The 13,705-nt window shown below is 41.5% G+C and overlaps 1 protein-coding gene across 7 annotated transcripts in view; it reads right to left on the bottom strand.

The window, feature by feature from the left end:
• Positions 1-1,461: 1,461 nt before the first annotated feature.
• ZBTB38 (zinc finger and BTB domain containing 38) overlaps positions 1,462-13,705 on the bottom strand; it is a 144,527-nt gene continuing 132,283 nt past the window's right edge. For 5 of the 7 annotated variants that reach the window (XM_012002644.1, XM_012002645.1, XM_012002642.1 and 2 more), the window contains one exon: positions 2,341-8,864. In XM_012002644.1, coding sequence (XP_011858034.1) covers positions 5,277-8,864 — 3,588 coding nt within the window. In that variant the 3' untranslated portion in view covers positions 2,341-5,276. Of the gene's footprint in view, positions 8,865-12,709; positions 12,833-13,705 lie in introns of all 7 variants that reach the window. The other 2 variants (XM_012002647.1, XM_012002643.1) reach the window with 2 other exon arrangements.

Raw genomic sequence — 13,705 nt, 5'->3', positions numbered from 1 at the left:
CCAAGCCACTGTCATCTCCTGCCACAGCCTCCTATCTCATCTCCCTGCCTCCACCCTTGCCCCGGCCTGTGGTCTATTCACTACACTGCAGTAAGAGTGATCCTTGTAAGCACATCAGATCCTTCCACTCTCTGCTGAAGTCCTCCAAAGGCTTCCCATCTTGCTTGGATATTGTGTTACCTCTCTCTGAGTTCACCTCCTACTACCCAGCCCCTCCTTTGCTTGCCCACTGCCTTATGCTTTCAGGATAGAGGTTCGACTCCGGCAAAGCCAAGGCCCTGACGATGTGTCCCACGTGCCTCTCCAGGTTCATCATCCCAAAACCCAGGCTTTTGGAACAACCTACATTCGTCCGTGGCTCCTTTGTTTTAGTCGCTCCTCTCTAGACCTGACCCCTCTGGTGAAGCCAAGCTCCACTAGTCTCTGCTCAGTATCACTTCTCTCTGCTTTGGTTCTAGGCCTCTTAAGAGCTCAGAGTTTTGTTTTATAATCATCTATTGTCTCGTCAATCTCCTTCACCAGACTTAAGTTCCTCAAAGGCACAAGCTACCTCACATCTCTATAGTCCTAGTTCAGCAGTAAAAATTAAGTATATTTTGAATAAATGAATTACACTTTTACATAAGTTAGCATTATTATTTTTTGAGATGGAGTCTTGCTCTGTGGCACAGGCCAGAGTGCAGTGGCATGATCTCGGCTCTCTACAACCTCCACCTCCCAGGTTCATGTGATTCTCCTGCTTCAGCCTCCCCAGTAGCTGGGATTATAGGCACCTGCCACTACGCCCAGCTGATGTTTTGTATTTTTAGTAGAGACGGGGTTTCACCATGTTGGCCAGCCCATTCTCCAACTCCCGCCTCGGCCTCCCAAAGTGCTGGGATTACAGTTGTGAGCCACCACGCCTGGCTGCATTATTACATCTTTAAAATGTCTGTTTACCAGTTTCTCTAACTGGAATAAAATACTTTTGCCTATAATTACATACGAGTCATATATTTTAAAATTATTGCAAAAAAGTGTTTGATTTTCCAGAAAAACATTCTAAATAGAATGTTTTAGATGTTACTAATGAAATAAAAATATAACATTTCTAACTAGTTCGTCCATTCGTTGTCTAAATTTAGAGTGAATAGTTCTAAATTGCACACCCAGCCAACTTTCTTGCTCACTGACCATCTTGCTTGAAGAATTGGGTTAGGAGGTACAAACTAGGGAGGGAGCAAAGGGGGCTTCTCTCTCCAGAAGAGAAATCAATAGCTGGTCAGGATTTGGGGAGGGGGAGTGGGATGGGGATGAGTTCTTGGATATGGAGGAAACCTAAGTGGAAGAACTGTTGCTTCTCTAAAAAGAAACTCATACAGACAGATGGGAGTGGAACCAAATCAATCAGTAGGTGATGAGATAAGACAGAGAGCAGTAGGAATGAAAATATCCGAAGTGATGGAAAAGAATGTACTAACATTTTTTGTTTTATGCTTTTACTTTCTCAATTGTTACAAATTCTTTCAATATTAAATGTTTTCTTTTAGATAATGAAATTAGTTTTAGCAGATAACAGTTATCAAATTTTTGGTGAATCTGGTTTGGATTGCCCTTCCAATACAAAATTGATGCTACTAGCCAGCCATTGGTAGGCCTGGCAGTAATTTTCTCTGTGTTGGTGATGGACTGTGCTGCCTGAGCCACCGACATCCCCTCTCACATGGCCCCCTGGGACAAACTGCAGGCATTTGCAAGATAGTTAGCTAAGTTTAGGAGTAGAGTCTATGACGACGGAACGTATTTTTTTCTTTGTGTGAAAATTACTAGCCTATAATGCCATTACAATTTTACTCCACATTCTTAAAAAAGTGCACAAATTTTACTGATTTTATAGGGCAATCTCCTGAGATATAAGGGAAGCCCAATTCAGGGGAAGCTGAACCCGACACAGCCTCCTTTAATCCCGTTCCAGGGCAGTCACTAACTGCCATCCTAAAGCTGCATTACTTTATCATGTCTCCTTTCCTCATACTCTGTTCAGTTTCTATAAATCACTTTTCTCTACAGTGTTGAGAAGGAACAAAAACATGGGCTTTGGAGTCAGGCAGACCTAGGTTAGCATCCTGGCTTTGTCTGGTTGTGAGACCTTCTCAAAGTCACTATAAAATGAGGATAATGAGGTTGAATTCTGGTGTGTGTGTGTTAATGAAATAGCCTATGTAAAGACGTTGCCTAGTGCCTGGTACTCAATAAATGTAATTTGTTTCCCGCGGATGAGTGGAGCAGAATGCTTCCTGGAGAGCATTTCATTCTCTGATTTATCATTATAAGATCAGGCCTATCCAAAACACTCAATCATCAGAAGACTTCAATCTCTTTTATTCTGCTTTTTTCCTAATGTCATAATCCATTTGACTCCTAAGCATGTAAGTAGGTACCACGGAATGTAAACAAGTAAGGAAACAGAAATATACCGAATGAATAATACGTGGAAACAAAGCTGTGACTCAGATGAAATAGCTGCACGAAAGAAATAACATTAAAACATTTAAAAAGAGACTTAATATAGGAATAAGCTATTTTAATCAAGCAAAAACAAATTTATATCCATTATTTCTAAAAATAAAATTAGACTTTTCCAATCCTTAACATCTGCATTTAATAATATCTTCTAACCAAAATACAGATGCTAAAACAGCAAGTTACATTATATCTTGTACAGCATACAGTATGTTCACTGTTTACACTTACTTTAATTCTAGTTGGTCATGTACTCAATGCATACTTAAACATCACTCAATAAAATTTTCACAATTAACAAAAAAAGTGACAAGGCTGTCTTAAAACGGCTCTGCTATAAATTGTATAGAATATACAGAATTACAAAGTCAAGTATTTTTTTATCAAAATATACACCCCTCCCTGAAACTAACACAAGCTATCAACATTTTAAATGAATACAATTATAGAAAATATTTGCAAAATTATTTTTTCATGTATAAATATTCTGCCATATTTACTTTGGTCTAGAATTATCAGCATACAAGTCCCACTTAAAAAATATCCACATGTAAGGGCTGGGAGAGAGACATCACTACAGGTAATTTTATATTTGGGGTTAACTGAAATCAAAATGACTAGAGTACACACTAATTATCTTTGATTCATATTATTAACTGATAAAACAAATTAGTGGATCACAGGATTGCTTATTCAATGTTCTAATTATCAATTCAAAAATGATTTTCATAAGCCCTTTGTGACTATCTAACAAAACCCAAATGAATAGTGTAGGGTATACATATATACAATGTATAAAATAAAGTTGAATTTGCTTGCATTTTCCCATTTTTCTCTACTTATATAATACTGTATGTAAGTGAAAGTAGATGAACAAAAGATAAATGCAGATACAATAGTGGGGTTACTTAACAGCAAGGTACTACAGTATTAAAAGGTCAACTTTAATCATTGTCCTTTCGTGGGTGTTTAAATGCTTTCTTACCCACCCAAATCCATACGAAGTCTTCTTCATGGAGACATCACACTTGTAGAGAGAAACCGGAGTCCTTTAAGCTACTTCTTCACAATGATAACCTTCCAATCTTCGATAACCTTGGGTTTCCATTCGTCAAATCCAATGAACATGAATGACTGCAGGTCAGGCTGAAACTGCATTCCGGATTCTGTTCACACCGGTGATCAAAGGGTAGAAATGTTTTCTCTCTCCCTCCCATTCTGGCAGTTTAAAAAAGAATCATGCATTCCAGCTTTCCAGGAACCTGGTCCACATGATAGAATATGATGTAGGGCAATTAGATTTGAGGGTAATGTTGATGGTGTGGGTCAGTGTAAAAGAACATTAAAAAGACTTCAGTGGGTTTTTAGCAAGGGGTGTAGATGTCTGCAAATATGACGACAGAGCATCTGGCTTTGTAGATATATTTCTGAGTCTCATAAGTAAACGATAGAACCATGTCACTCCACATTCTACCTTTCCATCCCCTAAAAACAAAGCTATTGTTTTAGGCAAGGAAGGCCATCACTTCTTCTTGCCCACTCAAGTCATTAGTGGGTGGGGTGGTGGGTGGGGGTTCCTTTGCCCTTTTGCTTTATACTAGTCTGTACTTGTGGGCTGCATAATCTCCAAGAAGGCTAGTAATTACAATTACTAGGGATTAGGCAGTCACTTTCAAGTGCCTGGGAATTCACTACTGCAGTGTACCTTGCACTAAATCTCTTCGACAGTCCTTCAGTGGAATGGGAGATGGCAGCTTCCACTTGAACCCTTAAGTCTGTCTGGAATAGACCCCCCACATCCATGGCCTTGTGGTGGTTGGAAGACTGCAGAGAGTTTCAGAAGAATGTGACCCTCTTTCATTCTCTGAGATGAGGCCATTGCAAAGTAATATGCAGCACAGGTAATCACAGGTAAATTCTGGGAGGGTGTTCCCCCATAGATAAGGCATGACCTATGTTTTCTGTGAATTGAGTAGACCAGTTCTAAGAACAGCTGAGCCATAACTTCAAGGGAACAGCATTCCATCTAAAAGCATTCACATGCTCTGAAATCATATTCAAAATGCTTTCTACTGATTTTTACATCAGTCCTCATTATTTGCAGATCTATTGCTCCTCATAATTCTCTACAGGGGATATGGACAGTTAAAAGTTATAGTGATTTATATATGTATTTTACAAGGTTTGTGTTGCAGAAAAGTAGTTCTACATAATGTATGAATGTCCTACTTTAGGTTACTCATTATGCACATAATTTCAGTTATATTGTTTAAGTATTTCATGTGTATCCATTAATTTAAACAAATTTTAATAGTGCAGAAGCCAGATGGGAATAAAGACCGTCACACAGCTCATTACCACGTAACATATTTACGAAGATGCCATCTTCATTTTCTCCAGTGACTAAAGACAGTTCAGCAGCCAGTTCCTATTAGCAATTATTAGAAAGTTTCAAACTAGGCTAAAATTAAACTCCTTTTTTCACTGGTAGAAATACCACAGCTAAGAACTTCATTAACTTTCACAAGAAACTTGGGATACTGGAGGAGTCAGCTATTTTGTTTTTGTGCACTTTGCATAAAGTTAATGCTAAAACCCAAAGTAGATATTAGGATCCTTTTTCTGGAATTTTCACAAATGAGTGTTTTTTTGTTTTGTTTTTAAATTTCACTCCTTCATGACTGTTATGTGAATAAAATTAAACTAAACTTAAATCATAACCAAAAAAAAAAAACACCAACTATATTTTTGAAGATTTTTCTAACTCTTGCCACTCAAAGGACAACATTTTCCACACCGGTTTGTATGTTATCCTTTTGGTCATTGTCTTCTGAATCAATGAAATGTTGATTCTCCAAGGGATTTGAGTTTTCGTGGCACATGTCACCTATTTTCTCCTGCTGACTTGGGCTTTTGAATAAGTGTTTCTTTTGGTGCATTCCAAGGGCAGCAGCTGTTTTGCAAATTTTGGGGCACTGGAAGCAGGCATAGCCCTTCCCATTATGCTCCCGAATATGCCTCTGCTCATGATTCCTTTTGGTGGAGAGATACAAAAATCTCTGAAAGCAGAACTGACAGTGGTAACGCTTTTCTCCAGTATGGATTCTTTCATGGATTTTGAGGGTCTCATTCAAGGTGAACGCCTTGTTGCAATACTGACAGACAAACTCCTTCAAGCCCAGGTGGATGCGTTCGTGTTTCTGTAAGTTTCCTTGCACCGAAAAGCACCGTCCGCAGGTCTTGCACTGGTATGGCTTTTCCCCGGTGTGACATCTCATGTGCATTTTGAGTGTGGAAGGGCTCTGGAACTGCTTGGCGCAGAGCTCGCAGGTGTATGGCCGAGAAGTAAGATGTCGGTGGGGCCTTCCTTGGTTTCCAGCCCCTGCTGCTTTGTCTCCGTCACAGAGTTCACACTGCAGCTTGGGCATCTCTTTAGTTTCTTCTTCCTCAAAGGGTTTATCCTGAGGAGCCTTCCCCACGGCGCAATCCAGTTCTGCTGGGTATTTACATTTATGGCTCGGGCTCCTGTTTCCATGCTCCTTCCTCCAGTTGACTTTCCTCATTTTTCTCAACTGTCTGGATTTCTTTTTGGGTTTGTAGTTGTAGTAAGGGCGCCACGGTTTGTCAGTGGAATCCTGGTCACTTGCGTCATCGAACACTTCACTCATCTCCATGCACTCGGATTGGCAAAGCCCGAGTGGGCTGTCTCCACTGGGTTCCGGGTCATTCCCCTGTGGCAAAGGCTCCTCCTGCATCTGATACTTAGGTCTTCTCCCTCTTTTATAAAACAATTTAGATCCTAGGATGTGCCTTTTCACAATGGCTTCGTTTCCAATTTTCACTGTTATTTGGCAAAGGGGTGCAACGTTACTATTTGTGGAGGTTCCCGGCAGAGCAGGTTTTGCAATGTAGGTTTCAATTTTACTGGTTTCTTCAGTAATATTTGTGGTTTTGCTCAATGATCCTCCAGGATCGGCAACATATTTTGACTCCTCCGGTATTTCTCCCCTGGTATGTGATGTAGTTTTCTTTTTCTCCTTAATGCTTTTGGGTCTGCTTGCAAACTTACCCACTTTATCTGGCTCAGGCTTACTGTCATCTTTCAGGGACTGACTGACAGCTGGGTCTGAAAAGGCTCTGTGGTTGCTGCTGGTCATGGCAGCAATGGCATTGCTGTGCATGATCACCGATGAAAACTGGCTGCTGTGTACAATGACCGAGGGTGCAGAGCCACTGTAGCTGATCACAGAGGCGGCATTCTCACTGTTATTACTCAAGGATAAAACAGGTACATCCCCTGCCCGGAGGTCAGAACTGACAGCATTTTCAGTGGAAGAAACTGACACCTCAGCTGAATAAAAGTTATTGTCAAGATCAATTTTCAATGCCTCCTCTCCCCATTTGGTGCCCTCTGCATTTTGTACATTGGCAGAAGTGGGTATGTCCTGACATGCAGATGTTTCCAATGGGATGGCTGGACTGTTGGTCAGGGTGTTTACAGTATCTTGGAAATTCAGCGTAGGTAATTCAGAGCTGTGTGGATTCTGAACAACATAGGTACCAGGTGCAGACTCATTCATTTGACTGTTTTCTCGTGCATTTTCATAGGAAGAATTTCGGTAGCTCTTATAAGGGGCCCTTTTGCATTTCATAGGCAGTAGCCTATAAAGTTTATATGGATAGACACTAGGCTTCAAGCCTCCATTTGCTGTTTTTTTACTGATGGAAAGTCTATGATCGATGGCATGGAAAGACTTCTGATGATTTTTGAGTATATAGTAGGTCATGAAAGTTTCAAGACAGAAAATGCACTGATATCGTCTTTCTCCCGTATGCCAAATTTCATGCCTTGTCCTGTACTCAGCCAATGCAAATACTTTGTTGCAGTAATGGCAAGGATATGTTCTTCTCCAGGAGTGAACATTTGCATGTCTTCGGAGGCTAGATAAGGTCACATAACTACGTTTGCACACAACACAACTATAGAGCATTTGCCCATTAACAAATTTAACCATGTGGTCCGTGTCTGGCAAAGTACTTCCGGAACTGGAAAATTCACCAATCCTATTTTCAGATAATAAAGGTTCTGGACCCGTGAATGAACCTCCATTTTGTCCAATGGTAGGATAGTTTTCTAAAAAGCGTTGGTTTCCTCCAGGAATGGGCATGTGGCTTGACCTCATGCAGATCTGTTCATGCCGATCCAACCTGTTCAGGGTGGTGAACTGTTTGTTGCAATACTTGCACACTAAAGGCTCCTGGGTTGGCTTGTGAAGCTGCATGTGGGCACTGAGCAGAGTGCTGCTGTCAAAGGCTTTGGAACAGCAGCTACAGTTGTACACCAGAGGTGGAACCTCTGCTGCTGGCGGCCCGGGAACATCAGAAGATTGATTTTCATCTTCCCTGGAAAAATGGACATCTCCTTCATTGTTTGGAGATTTTGAACGAGCGAGAACGGCAGCTGGCTGTGGACTTCTTTCTTGATTAACCTCTAAGTTGGATACTGGAGGGGGTGGTATATTTTCTGTGGCTGAATCAGAATCCTGTGGTATGGAGAATGTCTTTGGCTTCCGACATGTTTTCGGTTTTGCTGCAAGGGCTTCGCAGTTTTCTTTCCCTGTGTTACCAGGTGAACTGCCATCATGTTCACGTACAGGCTGACTTCTGTAAGCCTCAGCTACGGAAGAAACAGCGTATGAGTGCTCAGCGAGTGTGCGGACAGGCTCTGCCTCGTGGCAGACGTCCGTCCTCTCCAGGCAAAGGCTAGCTGTTCTCATGGAGTCAGAGACCTTTTTGAAACTTGCCCTCAAGTCCAGCGGGGAAAACATGTTATTACTATTTTCTGTTTCGATGATGGAAAATGCATTTGTGATCCTTGGCCCATTAGTGATGGCTGGTTCTTCATGCCTTTTTTCATGTTTTTCTTCTTTAACCACTCCCTTTTCAGTAATACAGAATACATAGGGACCCGGGGAATTTGAGAAGTTGCGATCGGTAAGGTCTTCCAAGAATGATATTCCCAGCTTTTTTCCTGCAGCTGCAAGATCAGTGACTGTTTCCTGTCTCTTGACAACGACTGTGGAACTGTAGATATAATTAAGTATTTCGGTAAACACTTCAGCTTTGAGATCGTCCAGCTCCAGGACGTGGCTGGAAATACAGATTGTATGGCTCCAAAAGATATTTTTAAAATACAGGCTTGAAGCTGCCAGAACATTGCTGTGGGCTTTAAATTTGGTATCTTCCACAATGATAGTGACATCGCATAAAATGCCCCGAATGCGCTGCTCATTTAAGATGGAGAGCACCGTGTCACTGTGAAAGTCGTCCTTGAGGTCCCTGGAAAGGGACATGACTGTCATCTGAAACAAGAGGAGAGAAATGGTCAGAGACTCTTCCACAGGTGGCTTCTTTATCTCTAGACTATGTTCCACTTCTGTGAAAAACTGTTCTTTTGTATGAAACTTCAGGTTTTTATCTCTCTGTTGATGCTCCCAAGGCTCAAGAGTCAACATTAGAAGCTAAATCTTTTTCTTGCCCCAGCCTGTTTCTCATACCATTGCTAATAGTTGTTATCATTGGAAATCCTCCCAGAACTCCTTCCCCTTTACTCCAAAGTTGGAGCTATATATACATGTCCAAATTTGGGAGGGGAGGAGGTTTTATTTTACTTTATTTTTTCTGAAATGTTAAGGGTCTCATCATCACTCAAGGCTCCTGCTTTGAACTACTAGAGCTGGGCAATTCCATGGTCCTGCCACAAGCCTATTTTCAAAGAGGACTCTGATGATCCAGTCATAACCATGAAGCAGGAAAATGATTTATTTTTTTTTTGAGACAAAGTCTCACTCTGTCGCCCAGGCTGGAGTGCAGTGTCACAGTCTCTGCTCACTGTAACCTCCACTTCCCAGACTCAAGCTATTCTCTCACCTCAGCTTCCTGAGTAGCTGGGACCACAGGTGCAAGCCACCACGCCCGGCTAATTTTTGTATTGTTGGTAGAGATGGGGTTTCGCCATGTTGCCCAGGCTATTTTTTTAAATGAATTTTCCTTAAGTGGTACCTATATGCAAAGCTATTGCCCACTCAGAGAAGCAGCAAGAACTGAAGGAGCCCTTCCTGATTTGTGGCTTAGAAGGGTCTCTCTCTCTAGAGTTGCAGGGTGTGTAATCGAGTCTGACCACCAGGGGCACCCTGCCTTTCTGCGCTACTGGCCCTGCGGGGACTCATCAGGTTCCTTTTCTAGTTTCCCCTTTAGTAGAGACAAAGTAGACTAGGGCTTTCAAAAAGAACTGTCGGGTACTGAAGGCAAATACAAAGGAGATAAAATGTAAAACCAGGAAAGGACATTTCTAAATCCTTTGACAAGAATGGACAAGAATGAATCTAGTCATAGGTTCCTGAATTAGCACAACTTCAAGGCACAGTGGCTCTTGTTCTGGTCTGAGGATCCCATCTCTATTCTTCTCTGTATTTGCTATATTCTCTATATAAGTCCTACTCCATGAGCTTGGGGTGCTAGAGTTTACTAACTGATATTTTAGTGAGGGGCAGTGAAAAGCAGCAGCTTTCGTACTTCCCACAGTAAGAGACAGTGACCTATCTCTTACGATCTCTGTCACAGTACATAGTGACCTAAGACACAAATGAAATTAACACTCACCCTTACTAGGTGTGATGCATTCTGTTCTGCTCTAGTACTTTTCTTTTTGAGATGGAGTCTCGCTCTGTCGCCAGGCTGGAGTGCAGTAGCATGATCTCAGATCACTGCAGCCTCCGGCTCCAGAGTTCAAGCAATTCTCCTGCCTCGGCCTCCCAAGTAACTGGGACTACAGGCACATGCCACCATGCCCAGCTAATTTTTGTATTTTTAGTAGAGACGGGGTTTCATCATGTTGGCCAAGATGGTCTCGATCTCTTGACCTTGTGATCTGCCCGCCTCGGCCTCCCAAAGTGCTGGGATTACAGGCGTGAGCCACCATACCCAGCCTTTTCTTTTAAAGAATGCTTACAGCAACTCACTAATTTCACTACCCACTAATAGATCACCACATGCAGTTAAAAGTAAAGCAAAACAAACAAACAAACAAAACACACACCAAAAAAACCCCTCTGGTCTACAGAACATACTAACCAGCTATTCATCCAGTCTCTCCATGCTATTCTGTATTAAGTGACGTCTCCAGAAAGCCTTACAGTTTGATGATACAACTTTAACTCAGTGGCAATGCTTTCCTGGCACTAAAGTATAACATTTAGCTCATGGCATTTATTTAGTTGGATGGACCAGATGGCCACACAAAGAACCTCTCTTTACCTTTTTGTAAAGCTGCTATTATAAGCTGTGACTATTATGTTATTTAATGTCCTTTATACAAGGATCCATCTGACAAATTCTTTTATAGTATCCAGTCATAGGAAAAAAGTACCTTTCTATTAACAAATTCTTCAATTCAGATAATGAGAACACTATATTCACCATGTTTCTGTTTTAATTCTCAAGACAAAGAAGCTCAGAACTAACTTTTATCATCAATTGTTGTAGCTATTCTTGGCCTGGGTTTCTGGTGTGCCTATTGTTTCATTTTCTTTAACATTAGTTCTTCTGCTCTTGTCTACCCTGCCTTTAACTGTACTCTTCTATGAATCTTTTCCAGAAGTATGGGGGATTATTTCTACAAATAAAACTAGAATGAAATGAAATGGAATCTTATGACTTCCTCTTTGCCCCTGAAGGGGAGAAAGGGTCACCCCGGAGTGAAGGAGTCTGTCCTTCACTGGGTCACAGATCGATAGCATACTATGCTGATGTTTCTTTTGCCTTCTTTGAAGTCTCTCTGCTCTGGGCCCCTGTAGGATCTCCTTTCTCCCCTGACGCATATATTTTTATCATGTTTGGCTTCTCAGAAGCCCACACATTATTTTAATACTTTATCAGCCTGACTAGATAGCTTCAGATCTGAAAAGACACATGCTCTATGATTCAGAAAGGTGGCTTAGGTCTAGGCTGACATCATGTATTTTGTCCTTCCAATTCAAAACTACTGCTTCTTCCAAAACATTCTGCTTCACAGCATCCTGAATCTCCCTTTAGGCTCTGCTTCCATTTGGGGAATACGGCATTTCACATCGGGTAATGAACACTCTAGGGTGTCCTGACTCAGATTTATAATATACAAAGCCCCAACCACTTCTGTGGGATTCTGATTCTTCTCTCAGATTGTTCAGCTAGGATGGTCAGCAAAAGGCCGTGTTACTTTTAACACAGAATAATACTGTAGTCATACTTAACAGAACAACATATACAATAAGTATCATTATATATGTCATTAAAATATTGTCATAACTTTGCAAAATCAAAGCATGACATTTTTCAGGGGGGATATCTACCTTTGTGTGGCAGAAATCCTTTAAAAATCATAGTTACTAAGTAGCACCTTGACTTGCCTTCTTGACACACCTTCTAACAACTTTATTCAGTAAATATGTTAATATGGTCAGACATAGTACTTGGGTGCTAGAGATATACTGGAGATATGAACAGGAGGAAGGCAAGTCGCTGATCTCAAGGAGCCCAGAGTCTAGGGGAAGAAAGAGAACTGTCAACTAATCATTGGAATCCATGAGGGCAGGCCATATACTGGAGATAAGTATAAAATGTTAGAAGAGTAAGTAAAATTATTTACAGAGGCCCTGGATTACTTCCATAAATAAGTAAAACAGGGGTATAGGAAGGATTCTGTAAGGAGAAGGAACACTATAGGCAAAATAAATTAAAAATGATCAAAGCAGATACTGTTCTCAGGGGCTGATGAGGGAGCCTGAGTGGTGGCAGGAGTGGTGTGTGCAGCCCAGTCGACAGTGTCTATATGGGGTCAGGCACATGGCAGGCCTCAGCATGTATCTGTTGAATGAGACGGCCTGGGAAAGAAGGGTCAGACCAGATCATAAAGGGCCCTAAAGGACTCCCTACAGTTAAATTTTATATAGAAGTGAATAGGGAACCATTGAGAGTCATAATGAGATCTGAGCTAAGAAAGTGGGATGAGGTGGGTGAGGCGTGGTGGCTCATGCCTGTAATCCTAGCACTTTGGTAGGCCAAGGCGGGTGGATCACCTGAGGTCGGGAGTTCATGATCAGCCTCACCAACATGGTGAAAACCCGTCTCTACTAAAAATACAAAATTAGCCAGGCCTGGTGGCACATGCCTATAATCCCAGCTACTTGGGAGGCTGAGACAGGAGAATTGCTTGAACCCGGGAGGCAGAGGTTGTGGTGAGCCAAGATTGCACCATTGCACTCCAGCCTGGGCAACAAGAGCAAAACTCCGTCTCAAAAAAAAAAAAAAAAAAAAAAAAAAAAAAAAGAGAGAGAGAGAAAGTAGGATGGGGTGTTGGAGGTGGTGATGGCATCTGAATTCAAAATTTACTTTAATTCTCTTAACAAATATTTACTGAACAATTGCTAGGCAGAAGGCATCAGCTAAGTGCTATAGAAACACAAGCAATCAATCAGCTGGGCATGGTGGCATGCACCTGTAGTCCCAGCTACTCAGGAGGCTGAGGCAGAAGAATTGCTTGAACCCAGGAGGCAGAGGTTGCAGTGAGCCAAGATTGCACCACTGCATTCCAGCCTGGGCAATAGAGCGAGACTCCATCTCAAAAAAAAAAAAAAAAAAAAAAAAAAAAAAAAAAGGACAAGTGTTCATTCCTCCTTTGAACGAATGCTTACTGAATACCTATTATGTGCTTTGAGGCAGTGGTTCCTAAACCTGGCTAGGCATCAAAATCACCTGAGAGGTATCCAGATAGTACAGCTTTACAGATTCCATCTCCCCTGCTCCTACAGAGATTCTGGTTTAGAACAGCTGGGGTGAGACCCTGGAATCCGTATGTATTTTTATACCTTAATTTCTTTTGTGAATAAGTAATAAATTCATATGACATCAAATTGAAAAAGCATACAGAGTAAACACTGGAAAGTCTCCTTCCCACCTTGTTCCAGAGGAGCACCTTATTTCAGGTAGTTTTTAATCAACTAGCCAGAACCATTTCTAAGGGCTGATATCAAAACTTGGTGCCATAAGAGAATAAAAAATTCTACCCTCAAAGGTTTGCAGGGTGGCAGGGGAACTAAGATGTGCTCATGAAACACTATTCTAGAGATAAATATTAAATATTTACCCAGTAATAGGTAAAAGTTTC

The sequence above is a fragment of the Mandrillus leucophaeus genome, unplaced genomic scaffold (genome assembly GCF_000951045.1).
Source record: "Mandrillus leucophaeus isolate KB7577 unplaced genomic scaffold, Mleu.le_1.0 Scaffold693, whole genome shotgun sequence".
Lineage (NCBI taxonomy): Eukaryota > Metazoa > Chordata > Mammalia > Primates > Cercopithecidae > Mandrillus > Mandrillus leucophaeus.
Note: the sequence above shows the minus strand (reverse complement) of the source record. Positions and strands in the feature narration are given on the sequence as shown.